We start from the raw sequence: 15,491 nt of genomic DNA, 5'->3' as shown, positions 1-15,491 counted from the left end.
GTTGCATCTCGAGTTGATACGGGAGCACGGGGGGTAGCTGCAGCTGATTCCGTTTCCATCCCCTCAGCAAGCTCGCTCCTTCTCCATCCATAGTATTATACTACAGCGTAACGGCACCAATTGGCAAAACATTGCACTCTCTGGAGCCTGCGTATAACTAATAAAATAAAATAAAACTAAAGCCCAGTTTGGTTTATCTAAAGTTTATTGTCTGTCACATCAAATATTTAGACACATACATAATATAGACTATTTACGAAACTAAAAACACAGCCAAAGAATAATTTGATAGACGAATCTTTTAAATCTAATTAGTCTATGATTAGATACTAATTATCAAATAAGACAAAACTGTTAAACTTTAACAACCAAACACCTCCTAACATTGGATCGGAGAAGCCTGCACACTGCACGCATGGTTCCTGCTTAAGAAAGGAGCAAGAAACAAGTCAGTGAGAGTGCGTGTCAAATTAAACTAGTTCGATCAGGTACTAGCAGCTAGTGCCTCAAAGTATGGAACTGCTTGGAAGATCCATTGCCCAAAAAAGTCAAAAAGTGAGAACAAAAACAGCCGGAATACATCTAGTATTTATTTTCTGAACCCCGACCGATGATGAATTGAATCCAAGATAGATAGATATATATAGATATAGCTTCGTTCTCCATATACTTATGTACGTCCCGTAGCGGCCGGCGATTCCACAGTCGCCGTTTGGACGCAACGCAAGCAGTACTCTCTCTTTGTGACTTTATTAATTTGTGTACCTTACTAGTATACTATACTACTAGCTAGTACGTACATCTTTACATACGTGCGGCGCAGTGCCGTCCGCTTGCACTGCGCAGGAACATACGTGCGTTTAATTTCTTATTACTTACATTTTTTTATATAATACACAGAGTATTTGCGCTACATACAACCATTTGAGTACAAATTTTAGTATTATAGAATTAACTCAACTACATCCTACATATGTATAACCAAAAAAATGGAACTATGTACGTACGGAACGACGCATAAGAATGTGTGGATGGTAATTTATTAGATGCATGGTATGGTTGCAATGCATGCATGCATAGCTCCAAGAGGTTGTTCTTCTGTGGAAAAAAATCTTTTTTCTAATAGCTTATTCAACCGATCACCAAATATTTCCGTCTATTCCTACTTTAATTTGTCGCTCGCTAAAATTTCTTCAAGATGTCAAAATGATATAAAAATATTGTTAGAGAGAGGAGTGGAGAGATAAAAACAACAGTTTTTATTAGAATGCCTCTGCAAATGTGAATGTGGTTTAACAAAAACTTATTTCTTTCATTTTTTTGATAACGCATTTGTTGATGCGTGTTTCATTGAAGATGCTCTATAGGTATCTTTATTTGTTGTTATTGCTGGTCGAGCTAGCTCTTAGAGTCGAGCCATAGTACTTAGAGCATCTTTAAGAGACTTTGCAAATAAATTTTGCATTTGGTGTTGTTTGTAAAGTCTCAAACTTATTTGCAAAGTCTAAAAATAGTCCAACTCCAAAGGACTTTGCATTTAGACTTGGCAAACCCAAAGTGTGGACCCCACCCCTGAATTTTTTTTTTCACCGATCGCGCCCGCGCGTTTTTTTCCATTTGCGTCATTTTGACGTACGTCGTGCGTGCCAGTCGCCGCCCAGGCCAGGTCGCCGCCAGTTGCCTCGCGCCAGTCGCCGCCCAGCCCAGGCCGCGTTCGTCGTTCGGCTCTATCCACCTTCGTCCTCCTCCGAGGGAAGGTCCACCTCCGTTCCCGCGCCGTGGCCGCGTACGTCGTCGAGACGTGGGCGCGTACGTCGGGGGGACGGAGTCCGATATGGAAGGCCGAAATTGTAGATGCAAAGTGGTGGGAAGGTTTGCATATATGCAAAGCCTCAACCTCTATTTGCAAAGTTAACCAAATTGCAAACCTTATTTGCAAAATCATTGGAGATGTATTTTCTACTCTTTTTTACAAATAGAGCAATACAACGTTTGTTTGCAAAGCCTTTGAAGATGCTCTTAGTACTACCTGAATGCATGACAGATCGATGTTGGTTATTATAAAATAGAAAAGTGTGGGCCACAGTGAGGTCAAGAGCGGTATCTGCATCCAGCTGCTGGGAATCTCTCCGATCCGGCCGTCCACAGATGACAACATGTACGTAGGATCGGACGTACTCCTAGTATACTTATACTAGGCCTTGTTTAGTCCTGAAAAATTTTTCAAATTTTTCATCACATCGAATCTTTAGACGTATGCATGGAGTATTAAATATAGATAAAAAATAAAAACTAATTGCACAGTTTGATCGGAATTGACGAGACGAATCTTTTGAGCCTAGTTAGTCCATAATTAAACAATATTTGTCAAATACAAACGAAAGTGCTACTATTCCTATTTTACAAAAAAATTTGAAAGTAAACAAGGCCTAGTAGTACAAGTCAACCAATAACCGCTAGGTAGATACTCAATCCATCACAAATTGTAAGTCGTTTAACTTTTTTAATATTAAGTTTGACCACTCGTCTTATTCAAAGTTTTATATAAAATATCATTTTTTTTATTGTGTATTGGTTTATTAATAAAAGTTCTTCAAGAATGATTTAAAATTTAACTATATTTGCATAAATTTTTTGAATAAGACGAGTGGTCAAACTTGGGGTAAAAAAAAGTCAAACGACTTACAATTTGGGATGGAGGGAGTACTAATTAATGTAGGCTGTGTAGAATATATATTGGCATTTTGCTGTCTTCGTTTCGCCGGAGCATATATATATATACAGCGCCGCCGTCCATGTCCGTACTGACGACGACGAAATGGACGTCCAGGAACGTAACGTTATTGATTTTTCTTCCTCTATTTCTGCTCGACGACGACGACGACAACCAAATTAAACACAAGCAGCAGCAGGAGCCAGCAGACATGTTTGAGCGAGCTTGCCTGCGGATTTCATGAACTAGCGGCGTCTGGCAGTGCATGTCATCAGCAAACAAAGGCCGACAGCGTTGGCCGGCGGGCGCCAGGTTAGTTTTGTCATTTGCAATGGAGACAATTTATGCCTCACAGTAAAAAATAAATCAACGTCTAACTTTATTCTAAACTAAATTCATTTTAAGTTTGAAAAATGTATCAGCATTTATTGTAGCATGCATATATAATATCTGTACAGTTAGATACACCAGGAACATCAAGTATATTTTTTTATAATGTAGGAGTACTTGTTTTGTGTCATGTGTACTTGTTGCCTGGTAATCTTTTTTTTTACATAGAGTCGATTAAATTTAAGATATTTTTTCCTAAAAATAGTTCTAAAAGTTGATTTATGTGAGGATGGAGTGACTCTCGCGACGCTAGTGTCAGATGTAGGGGGTGAGACCCCCTCCCTACTAAGTTCTTATAAGTTTCCGTTGAAAACTTCTAAATTTAACCATTTTTAAAAAAAAGAAATATACACTACTAGATTTCAAATCAAAAAGAAAAAACTTGTATTCCTAACTCAGCCTTTGGACGATGAACAAGTCACAACCTAGATTCAACTCTATTAATGAATGAACGTCGTTCCTTGAGTCCACCCGAATTTAAATTCTCGATTTGGTACGGGTATTCGTATTTTTCTAGATTTATTTTAGAATTTAACGACACTATATAGAGAAAAAAATAAATGAATAAATATCGTTGAGCTACAACAATCAAGTGTTCATATTTTTTTATATTTATTCTAAAATTTAACCGCGCTATGCCAGAGGAAAAGTTGAATGAACGAAGAACGTCATTCAGCTACAGCAATCTGAGTGTGATCCTTAGACTGTGTAATTGCGTGCTACTAGGAACAGGAGTCATGAAGGAGCAATCTCATCTTTGGCCTTGTTTAGTTCAAAAATTCTTTTATAAAATGAACATTGTAGCACTTTCGTTTGTATTTGATAAATATTATCTAATTATAGACTAACTAGGCTTAAAAGATTCGTCTTGCAAATTACAGGTGAACTGTGTAATTAGTTTTTATTTCCATCTATATTTAATGCTTCATGCATACGTCTAAAGATTCGATGTGATGAAAAATCTAAAAAAATTTGCTAAATTTTAAGGGAACTAAACAAGGCCGAGTGTCCACATCCCTTTCTCTGTTGCAACTAGGATTTAACTGGTGTTGTCTTTGAGTAACTTATCCTGCTATTATATTGTTGATACGGCGTAAAACTTGAAGAGTACCCGCTCAGGCCATTTTTCCATCAAGGAACTTAACAGCCAGGCCACTTAAGGGAAAGTGGCATCAGGGGCAGAAAATTTTAAAAGTGAGTGTTCGTTTGGCAAGAAAATTATAATTACGCTGATTTATTATAAGAGAAAAACACTAAATATCTAATAAATTTGACAGACAAGCTCAAGCAATAGACTCGCCGTTTCATTTTAAGACGCACAAGGAATTCTCTCTACACCTTTGCACGACCTTTTGTCTGGTATGTCTTTTTTTCTACGTTTTTTACCATAATATCCTGAAATTTGTCTCTTTGCAGTGTGGAAATGGTACTCCACCTGTCCGCATATGAATGCAATTCTATAGTCTACATTCGTCTCACGCTTTAGTTCCGGCTCCGAGTCACATTAGTACTCCCTTCATTTTATTAAAAATATCGTTTTTAACTTTTAGGTATTATATTTGATCATTCGTTTTATTTCATTTTTTTATAAATTATAAAATAAATAAATTATTGTTAAAATAATTAATATTTATATATTTTTTGAAAAAGACAAATAGTCAAATAAAATGATACAAAGTTCAAAACATCACTTTCAGGCCTTGTTTAGTTCGCAAAAATTTTCAAGATTTCCCGTCACATCGAATCTTTGGTCGTACGCATGGAGCATTAAATATAGATAAAAATAAAAACTAACTCCACAGTTTATCTGTAATTTGTGAGTTGAATCTTTTGAGCCTACTTACTTCGTGATTGGACAATATTTGTCAAATAAAAACGAAATGCTACAGTACCGAAAACAAATTTTTTTTCGAACTAAACAAGGCGTGAGACGGAGGGAGTAGAGTTGTAGCTTGTGCTGCTATCCTGACCTGACGTGATGGACGTTTGATGGATGTACACTAGTGTGGAAGTTGTGTAAATTCATTATATTTTGATTTTTTTTTGTTTCTAAATTTTAAGATGTTTTTTTTGCTATGTATACATTATGTTTATACGGTACACATGAGTAAGATCATTATATTTAGAGAAGTTAAAGTATTGTTTATTTCTGAATTAGTTCCCAGTGGTCTATGGATTTCAATAAATAAATCATAAATTTTTGCACAAGGACGCGTGTTGAAGATTAGTTGTATATGGGTACACGTGTCTTCTTTTTCTTGCATAACTTCTCTATGGAAACTGATAAGTCATGGCTGATTTTATGAGAAAAATATTATTAAATGACTGACAGATTCGGCTGATACTTGCAAGCTTTCTCTGAGAGATTACAAATCTTACGTGTGTTATTTCCAAACTAGATAATCCAAAAGTGATTGATTTTTTATACTTTTAGGTTTGATCAAATTTTGTCCTAATCGACATAGTTTCCTTAAGAGGGTGTAGTCCTTTGTTGTAATAGGAAACTATAACATTCATTTTCTCCGTTTGAGTTAATTCTAAAAATACGTTCTATCATTACACCTACATGCATCGTAGTATTTGATATCTTGCTACATAGTTTGGTGAAACTTATTATAGTTTGACACAAGGGCAGTCTCAATGCATAGTTTCATAATACAGTTACCAAGACTATAAACTAGGTAACCGAGCCACATGAGTTTCATGGGGATGAAACTCTTCTCTCATATGATGAAACTCCTTTATTTAATGACTCTGCCAAAATTTTGCTTATGTGACACCCTATTTAATGTGCATAATACTTTTATGAAACATGCATTGAGACTAGCCTAAGACATTTCTAAATGTGTTCTTTTATGGAAGTAGTAGTAACTGACGTTTATCGTCCAAAAGAATGTAACCCTAGCCTTAGATTAAGTCAACATTTCGTAAGTTTAATTTAATTTATAAGAATCTATCCTATACTCCTAAAGCTGGAGAAGCAGCGTTCTCTCACAGATCACTGTTGATCTACAGGACCTCCTCACATAACACTGTTCCAAGCACAGTACCAAATCAGCCACCGTAGGATCCCTGGCCGCCCCACCACGGCCATCCACGTCTCCCACCTTCGACACCCCTGCCCTGCCTTTTCCAGTGATCGGTTTCCTTCCATGCTCAGTCGGATATCTGTCCCCACCACTGCAACCATCTCCTCCCGTCTGGAACCATTAGAAGGAAAAGGAAAATCCCCAGCTCGCCTCCTCGCTCTTCCACCTGGGGCTGCCATGACTTCTTCGACCTGCCCTGCGACTATATCCCCCTCTCTCCACCATCCGCCAAGCCAGCGGCTATCCTTATCCTCGCGGCTCCTCCAACCCCACGGTTCTCACCTTCCGCGCGCCGCCGCGTCGACCCTCGCACTCCGCCTCTCATCCCCATGTCTACAGGCTGCCAACCCGCCGCCACTCTAGCTGCCGGAGCAACGACAGCCGCTACTACCGGCACGCCACAGCGCACGCGAACCCCATCGGCCCGGCGCGACGTGGACGCACGAGCAGGGCCCACCGATGGCTGTGCCCGCGCCGGCCCTACCTAGCGACACCGCTGCCGCACGCCGCGACTAGCGCCGCGCGCTGTCCTGCACGGCACCCCGCGCCCCATCCACGCAGACCTTGGCACGAAGCCGTCGCCCCTACATCAGGCCCCCTCTCCTTTTGTCCTCTGTATGCCCAATTGGTAAGGTGTTCTCTACCAAGCGCTACCTATCTGTTCCCTCTCCTTCCCTATCTCTCATGATGTCCCTAATCCATGCTGCATATATGCACACGTACAGCAAGAGCATCCCTAAGATATGCCACTGCATCAGACAATTTTACTTCTACATCTTCATGTATGAGGTCCAGTTCGATTGATTTTTCATGCCTGTGTTTGCAGCGTGTCTGCAACTCGAGTTTTTTTACGCGTAAATGTTCAGTACGGTCTCACAATCTATTTAATTCTACAGGACTCTAGCAGGATAACCTCATCCTACAAGACTATGTTCAATGCCTCTAAATCAAGATTAGTGGCCGCTACTAAAAATTGAAAATTTCCTCTATACCTAGGTATTAACAAACTAACATGTTTGTTGCTTCATGGCTTGGGTTCCTTTGCAAATGCCTTAAACATTGTTCTAACTAATTTTGGTAATACTTTGCTTCCATGCACAACCATATAGCATGCTATGTTTTGGCCTCACTGCCCGTGCGAAGCACGGAGGTACCTGCTAGTTAGTAATATAGCTATATCTCTAAATAGATTTCTTACGTAACTACTAATTAATCTAACATACGTATAATCAACTACAATTTATGCCGTGATGGAATAATAATAATAATAATAATTTAAAACGAGAATTACACTTTTTACGGTCAGAGTGGGAGTGAGAAAAACAACCACAAAAGGCTTGACTTACGAATCACCGCCCAGGGCCCCACGAGCAGGAAGTACAGTAGCAGTACATGCCACTGAACTATGGGGCCCAAGTCACGCGACCGAGGTAAAAGAAGCGCCGCGGGCCCCACGGATTCTCATGGTCTGTCCAATCTCCGGTAGTCGCGGAAAGGAAGAAAGCTCCCCGTCCCCACCACACCACATCCACACCGGCCTGATCCTCCGCGGAGACCAGCCGCCGCCCGATCCTCCGGTGCCGCATCTCCGCCGTCCATCCATCATGCTCTGGTCGACCGCCTCTCCGGCTAGCCGGAAAGCTGTTTTCGAATCGGATAGAGAAGGAGGATGGGGCTCTCCCTCCGCCGCCGGCAGCACCACTCCCGGCGCAGCGGATTCGATCCAGGACAACCAGCCAATTTCCCTTCCTTCCATCACCCAACCCACCCACCTCGGCGCGCCGGCTCCTGTCTCGCCGGCGACGTCACCGGCAAGTACCAAACTGCCCCTGCCTGTGCCTCCCGCGCTGCGTCGCCTCTTCTTCTACCTATAAATACGGGTCGGGCGCCTTCCTCCACAAGATTCTGCCAAAAAGATCCCCTTGGATTCCCACGCCCGCCCGCGCATTTCGCCGGTCGCCATCGGCCTCTCTCTCTCTTTCTCTATCTCGTCGCCGCCGCCGCTGCATCCCCCGCCCCGGTGCTAAATCCAGGACGCGGCTGGCGGGCGTTTCTATGGCCGAGCCGTAGGTGGAGGCGGCACTTCGGCGCCGCGGGAGATGGACGATGACACCGAGGGCGTGGGCGAGAGCACCTGCCCCCCCGCCGCCGCCGACCGAGGAACCTCCTCCTCGGCCGGCGGCGGCGGCGGCGGCGGCTCGCACGGTTACACTGACATCGCCAAGGAGGTCTTCGACCGTCTCCTGGAGAAGGGAAACCCGGAGGTCGTCGCGGACCCGCCGGCCTTCCTCGAACTGCTCTACCGCCACTTCGAGCGCCTGCCGCTGAGGTCAGCGCCGTCGGTCGACGACTCTCTTGCTCACCCACCTGATTCCTTCTCCTTCGCTTCCAATCACCTCTTGATACGTCTTCCGCTCTATTTATGTATATGTGTGTGCAGCTACGCCATCGATGTGAACGTCGAGAAGGCCGAGGACGTGCTGCTGCACCGGACAATTCTCAACGAGTGCGCCGACCCTGAAAAGCGCCCCATCTTCCATGTCCGCTTCTTGCACGTGAGCACCAGTGCTCGATCGCCTCTCCACTGTGCCAGCACAGATTGGGATCGTATTTTTTTTAGAAGGGACTGAGATTTTTTTGTTCTGCTTCTGCCTCTATATAAATAAACAGTGTGCCTCGACCTCGGCGGATTCACATGATAACACGGAGGGCCTCCCTACGAGTGAAAACGGTAATTGTGGGGGTTCTCAGGCTTCCACTTTGAGGTACAGGCTATATGACCCACGCACTTTGCAACGCCATATGGTCAAATCCTTGAGAATTTTACCTTTAGTGCAACTTAAATCAACCTCTTGTCGTCTGTAGTTTCGATGAGCCTTTTTGAAGAGAACAAGTTGTGCCTTGTATGCGTTTTTTAGGTGTTGGTAGTATATCTTGCTTGCTAAAACGTATTCTTATATATGCTGCACAGAGAATCTGAGCCTAGAGAATTTGAGCCATGCGAAGGGATGGAGGACCTCAGTTTAACTAGAAAAAAAGTTGTGGAGGATGACTTTGAGGCCAGTTCTGAGAGGTCTGTGTCTACCCCAGCTTAACGGGAGCTGTATCAATGAAACCTTGTACTGTGCCATGATCTTGTTGAGTTCAGCCATATGACTTGATCTGAAACAACCACCTCTATCATGACTTCACTTGCAAAAGCTCATGCTTCAATTTTTTTATTTAAAGCCTGAATGATATATCCATGGACCATGGCAGAACTCATACCTTTGGTTTAGAATAATGATACGACATGTCTGATTGTTGTAAACTGATAGAGTGTTTCTACCATGCTTCCATTTGTTGTGAACGGGGCTGTCTGCAACCGTAGGTCTGAATGGAAGAGTTATTGCAGCAAGCTTCTTTGATGTGAAAGGAGTACCTTTTAAATGTAGTCACCACCAGTGCAGTGATCCGTAATCTGGGCTAGCTGTGACATGTTTTGATTATAAAATTTGGTTGATTATGAACATAAACTTATACATGTTAGACACTAGCAATTCAGCATATTTCTGTGAAATGTTTGGTCATGTCTTCCTCACCTGCTTTTATATTTTACCTCGTTCTGCTATCTCCAACCAATGTGCAGTATTTGGAACTTCTTTTCGGGAAATCATTCTCTTAAATTGCTTCACTTATGAGTTTTTCGCTGGTTCATGGAATTTCTGAAACTGACACTCAGATATCCACAGGAAAGGCGTAGAAATCCTCCATATCCATGAAATTATTTTTTCTACCATTGACAAGCCAAAGCTCCTCGCTCAGGTAAAGACTTAGAACACCAATCCTCGTGTTATTTATGTAGCTTGCATTACGACTTAAGATCAATGACATACCATGTTACTTGAGTTTGAATGTTTGTTTGCACTGTTGTTTGTAGCTATCTGCTTTGCTGTCTGAAGTTGGACTGAACATCCGTGAAGCTCATGTCTTCTCAACAACTGATGGCTTTTGTTTGGATGTATTTGTTGTTGATGGCTGGGATACAGAGGTAAACTACCAGGGAGTGGTTGTGTAGCGCTAGCTTGTTTATTGATGTATATTTGGAGCATGTTCTGTAGGAACTGTTTTTCCCTGAAAGAAACTACAGCAACCACTTAGGTGCTTGAATGTTACTGTTGAAAACATAATTACACAAGAACAAGGAAATCCTTGTAGACCTTTTGGTGGTGTGTGTGTGGGGGGGGGGGGGGGGAGCAGGATACAGAAGAAAGAAAAAGCGGTTCCAGAAGGAATCAGGAAAACACACTTTTAACAGAACCCAATATAATAAATAAATCTTCCAAGCTTGGTATCTTCAGATCTTCAGGTAGGAACGGAGTTCTGTTGAAACTTGCAGCTGAATATTCTCCCTTTTTATGGAGAGAAGAGACTTTGAATAAGACAAACTAACTGCCTATAATGTCAAGTGGGAAATAATACAGTTATACAGACTATATTCCGTAGCCACTGTCCCTAGCCAATCTTAGCAATATGCATCTGTAATATCAGAACAAGGCATCTTATTCCGGACAACATTGTTCTTAAAAGGTGCAAAAGGGGAGGAGTCCCTCTTAGGTAATAGTTTGCAGAATATATAAATAATTTTATATTAACCTACAAAGTTATTGTCATAGGCAGTCAGCTAGGCCTTATGGGCTGGGTCAGTAGTACTACTGGAGGCCCATTAGGTTTAGGGTTAGGGATAAGATTAGATGTAGGTGTCAATTAAGTCTATGTAAGCAGAGGGATGTATCAATTAAAAGAAAGCAAGATGAAATAGATCTATTATCGCAGTCACCTTCTCCTACCCCTACCCTTGTGGTCTGGTTGCACTGCTGGATAATGTCAGGCTGCTTAGGTTAGGGACATCCAGATTCATGTTCATAATTACTGACGGACCCATAAGGCCTAGCTGACTGTTCATGACAGTTATGCAGTTAAGGGTTTCATGCTAAATATTCATCAACTTGGGATTCCTACGTTGCATGGCAAAGCACCCAAAATGATTCTGACTTTATGCTTGATAATAAATTGATAATTGGCATATTAGTTGAGCTATCAAGCATCATGGTTATAAATCTAGATTCTATTACTGAGTCAAACATCAGGGCTTTATGTTAAATACTCTTGCTTGCATGGACTTATTGACTTATTGAGTGAAAACACTGCGATGTTATTTGCAGGAGACAGATACTTTGCTACAGATTCTCAAGGAGACAGCGGCACGAAATCATGTATGATATGCTTTCTTTCTTCATTAATTTTGCATAAATGCTTGAAATATGCATGTGCCTGGTAGATGCGCCCACATAACTGTAATTTATCTTTTCACACCAATGCAGTGTCTTGTGTACTTCTACTCAACAATATAAGACAAAAGAATGAACACATTAGCTTAACATTTTCCTTATAGACTTGAATCTCATGTATTATGCAGGCCTCATTATCAAACCCAACAAATTCTGCAGCCTCGCAAAGAATACTGGAACTGCAAGATCAGATTGGTGATTCAAATGTTGACAGGAGTTTCCTGCAGATTGGGGAGAAGATTGCATCTGGATCCTCCGGGGACTTGTAAGAGAAAAGTAACACTTCCAAGGAATGCTATGATTTACAATGCCAATTGTTTGGTGCACTATCAACAACTTAACTGCCAGTGCCTGTTTCATACCCTTTCCATGCATTACACATTAAGTAAATGGTTTGATATGGGGACACTGTCAATAAACATTAACAAAGAAGTGTCTTAATCATGAACTCGAGAGAGATCTTGCTGCAAAATTTTGTGTATATATACAGGGCAAGACCTCAAAGATAGTTCAGTAACCTAGAGGCTGTATCTGTGCTCTTGTCTGCAGGTATCGAGGAACTTATCAAGGTGTGGATGTTGCAGTGAAGTTCCTCAGAACCGAACATGTTAATGACTCGTCAAAAGTGGAGTTTTTACAAGAAATAATTATTCTAAAGTAAGCATATTCTTATTAAGTCACTATGGTAAAAAATAGGATATTGAATCATCTAATTCACATAATTCTAACAGCTTAGTTTGTGTCCAGGAGTGTTAATCATGAAAATGTTGTTCGATTCTATGGGGCATGCACAAAGCAGAGACAATATGTCATTGTAACAGGTGACAGTAATATTACTGCTAATCTCAATTTCTGCTTTGTGTAGCTATCAGTATCACTGATGCTCTTGTTCTTGGGCATATTTGCAGAATGAGTAACATTAGTGGCTAAATATTAATGCACATTCTTAGGTCTAACCCACCATGTGCTTGACCATTTATCTTAGTTGAGGTTGATAGATAATTGTGGTCTTTATCCCCTCTTCTGAATGCTGTTCTCTCTTCAAACATCTATATTTCTTTTATGCGATTAATGGAAATGGGCTGGCCTTGTTTCAAAAATGTGCTTCCCATTCACTGTCAGTTCCTTTAGACTTAAAGATGTAGGGATAACTCCTCTCCTATCATTTTGGTAAGAATTTGAAGGAGAGTTAAAGACAATAGGGTGGTTGGGATCATTACATTTTTCTTATTACATGCGCATATATGGAATGTCTGCTCCATGCGAAAACATAGTACAAGTATTGCGGTATAAGATAAGATTATTCTTGATGTCTTATTCTATCGGATCAACAGGTCTCTGCCCCATGTGCCTACTCTTCAGCAGACTATGAGTTGCTAGTTACTCTTATGTATGTGAAATAAGTCTTGAAATTAGAGTTTTATTATTAGTTTGATATTTATGGAGGACAGTTTCGTGAATTTAAATTTTATGTTTGTGCTACAACTTGAATATCACCTAACAACGGTCCTGCTGTTAATGGTCGACTCAACCTGGCTTTTTTTAATGAAATAGATCTATTATATTGATACTGAACTTGACTTTATGATATGTATTGTTGGACTTTTTTTTAACTTGAGATTAGAGTTTTCTGCTTTTAACTTGGTTGACTAGCAGTAGAAGAAAAATGATTTTATTTTTATTTTATTGTAGATAGATGTTGCCATTTCATTTTTGCCTATATTGCAAACAGAAACTCAAATGATTACTAAATTTAGCTCTTGTTTAAATTCTCATATATGAATCGCCATGTGATATTTGCCTTTTTTATATGTTTCTAGTATCCTGGTCCTGGATGTTGATAAGAATATGTGCGAGGAACAGTTTAGTCATGTGTATTGCTACTTCTCTGTTCTATCATGCTAGTGTAGGTGGCAATTGTTCTTTGACACAGTTGCTACTTATATTAGAAATTTAGTGACATCTTGGAAACATTTTTAAAAAGTTCTAGGCATTAGTAAATGAAACTTGCATGAAGCCAGTTACCTAGCTCAATTTCATTTCTTGTTGAAATACACATCATTTCTGTAATTTGTATCTGCCAACTCCAAGTGCTTTTGCTACCGTCATGATTTTAATCCCAAAGAAGCCCCTATGGCATGACTTATGTGCTTACATATCTAGTTTTTGAGCTAGTTAGATAGTTGAATGTAGTTTCGTCTGTCCAGAGTTTTATTCAGACAATCATGAGATCATATTTTGATTTTGCTATTGGTTGTCCCTTTCAGAGTATATGCCTGGAGGTAATCTATATGATTTTCTTCACAAGCTAAATAACACATTGGATCTCACAAAGGTTCTTAGGATTGCTATTGGCATCTCCAAGGGAATGGATTATTTGCACCAAAATAACATCATCCATCGAGACTTGAAGACTGCCAATTTGCTGATGGGTTCTGACTATGTATGCGTATTGTTTTGAGTCTGTATTTACTAATTACTAATTCAAGGTTCATCAAGCATTGAATGGTCTTGGAAAATAGGTTGTGAAGATTGCAGACTTTGGAGTCTCAAGGAATCCGTCTCAAGGGGGAGACATGACTGCTGAAACTGGTACCTACAGATGGATGGCACCTGAGGTGTGTAGAATTCTTCGAGTCATCTAGTGTGCTCATGAGAAGCTCGTCTTACCAGACACAGAAACATGGCTGTATGCACGTGTACGCAGTTATGTTTTACCTTGCTATATATTTCATCTGTCAAGACGTACAAGACATAGGAAGATTAGTTTTACTTGTCGCACTTGTCTCCGAAGGGAGTTCTTTATGTGCAAGGAGTGATATTTTATATGTGCACCATGCTTATTAGAGTTGCGTGTCTTACCAGGTAATAAACCATAAGCCGTATGATCACAGGGCAGACATCTTCAGCTTTGCTGTCGTTCTGTGGGAGCTGGTCACTTCAAAGGTAAACTACGGTGCCGAATCGACCTTTGACTTGTTTTGAGTTATATGAGCATCTTATAATTGGGTTGAAGGTAACACTTAGCCCCCCTTTTTTAACGAAAGGTAAAACTTGGCCTTACTTGTGCCATATATGTGTATAGATACCATACGAGAATCTGACACCCTTGCAAGCTGCACTGGGAGTAAGGCAGGTAATTTCACAATGATCCGTGACTTCAGCTGCTAGCTGGAGGTAGATGCACAGCAATAGACTAAGCTTCGCATATATCAGGGACTGCGGTTGGAGATCCCACCATTGGTCCATCCGCAACTGTCTAAACTGATCCAACGGTGCTGGGATGAAGATCCTAACCTGCGCCCCTCCTTCTCAGAGATCACTGTAGAGCTGGAAGGCATGTTACGGCATCATCAGGTAAGATTGACATTCTTCCCCCCTAGCCGTACGTTTGCTATGCTGCACAATGGCGATAAATGGCTTGTGCTATATTGTTTGCCTGATGAAAATCTGCATACATTTTAGGCCTCTAAGGGAAGCAACAAACATTCGAAGGCAAAGGTGCACAAAAAATCACAGAGATAGATAGATAGATAGAATAACAAGGTTGTCAGTAAGCTTGTGCAACAGCTTAGAGGAGCTTGGTTATCATAATCCAAGATTCTGTGGCTACTACGCTGCAGCTACGGTACGGCGGTTGGTCGCTACGAAGATGCTGCTAGTGTAGAATGATTTTTGTACAATTGTCACATATGTATATGTGGGGTGCTTGCCTATGTTTTTTTTTTTTCTGCCCGATTGGTGTGTGTTTCTATTACTCCCAAAAATAGTATATACGGGAGAAAGTGTCGACAATACAGCAGGACAAGCAAAGACACACGGTATCGTTGTATAAAATAGTTTGCAACCAGCATAAAATGCCCTTTAGTTTTTGTATACGAGACAAAGGAAATGTATGTTTTGACTGTTTTGCATGAACCGTGCATTGGTTCCTGAATCCTCTCTCTCTCTCGAGAGAGAGAGAGGATC

General features: G+C 40.9%; 1 protein-coding gene across 3 annotated transcripts; it reads left to right on the top strand.

Annotated features, from left to right (window-relative positions):
• LOC8055459 (serine/threonine-protein kinase STY8) lies at positions 7,826–15,459 on the top strand. Of its 3 annotated transcripts, XM_002448771.2 has the most exons (16): positions 7,833–8,521; positions 8,633–8,747; positions 8,863–8,957; positions 9,164–9,265; positions 9,924–9,996; positions 10,112–10,222; positions 11,397–11,447; positions 11,651–11,787; positions 12,072–12,179; positions 12,270–12,343; positions 13,790–13,965; positions 14,045–14,140; positions 14,388–14,468; positions 14,608–14,658; positions 14,739–14,879; positions 14,988–15,459. In XM_002448771.2, exons 1-16 carry the CDS (start codon positions 8,292–8,294, stop codon positions 15,045–15,047), a joined length of 1,701 nt encoding a protein of 566 aa, XP_002448816.1. In that variant the 5' UTR covers positions 7,833–8,291; the 3' UTR covers positions 15,048–15,459. The 3 variants fall into 3 exon arrangements, 1 of the variants encoding a protein (XP_002448816.1); XR_002454275.1 differs by lacking the exons at positions 14,739–14,879; positions 14,988–15,459 and having other exon boundaries at positions 7,826–8,521; positions 14,045–14,221; positions 14,608–14,659; XR_002454274.1 differs by lacking the exons at positions 14,739–14,879; positions 14,988–15,459 and having other exon boundaries at positions 7,826–8,521; positions 14,045–14,228; positions 14,608–14,659.

The sequence above is a fragment of the Sorghum bicolor genome, chromosome 6 (assembly GCF_000003195.3).
Source record: "Sorghum bicolor cultivar BTx623 chromosome 6, Sorghum_bicolor_NCBIv3, whole genome shotgun sequence".
Taxonomy (NCBI): Eukaryota; Viridiplantae; Streptophyta; class Magnoliopsida; order Poales; family Poaceae; genus Sorghum; species Sorghum bicolor.
Note: the sequence above shows the minus strand (reverse complement) of the source record. Positions and strands in the feature narration are given on the sequence as shown.

Excerpts from the sequence above, each read along its gene's own strand:
- LOC8055459 (XM_002448771.2), top strand. The coding sequence starts at position 8,292 with ATGGACGATGACACCGAGGGCGTGGGCGAGAGCACCTGCCCCCCCGCC. Across the intron at positions 14,469-14,607 it reads GGGAGCTGGTCACTTCAAAG|ATACCATACGAGAATCTGAC; the intron begins GTAAACTACGGT and ends ATATGTGTATAG. Across the intron at positions 14,880-14,987 it reads GCATGTTACGGCATCATCAG|GCCTCTAAGGGAAGCAACAA; the intron begins GTAAGATTGACA and ends CATACATTTTAG.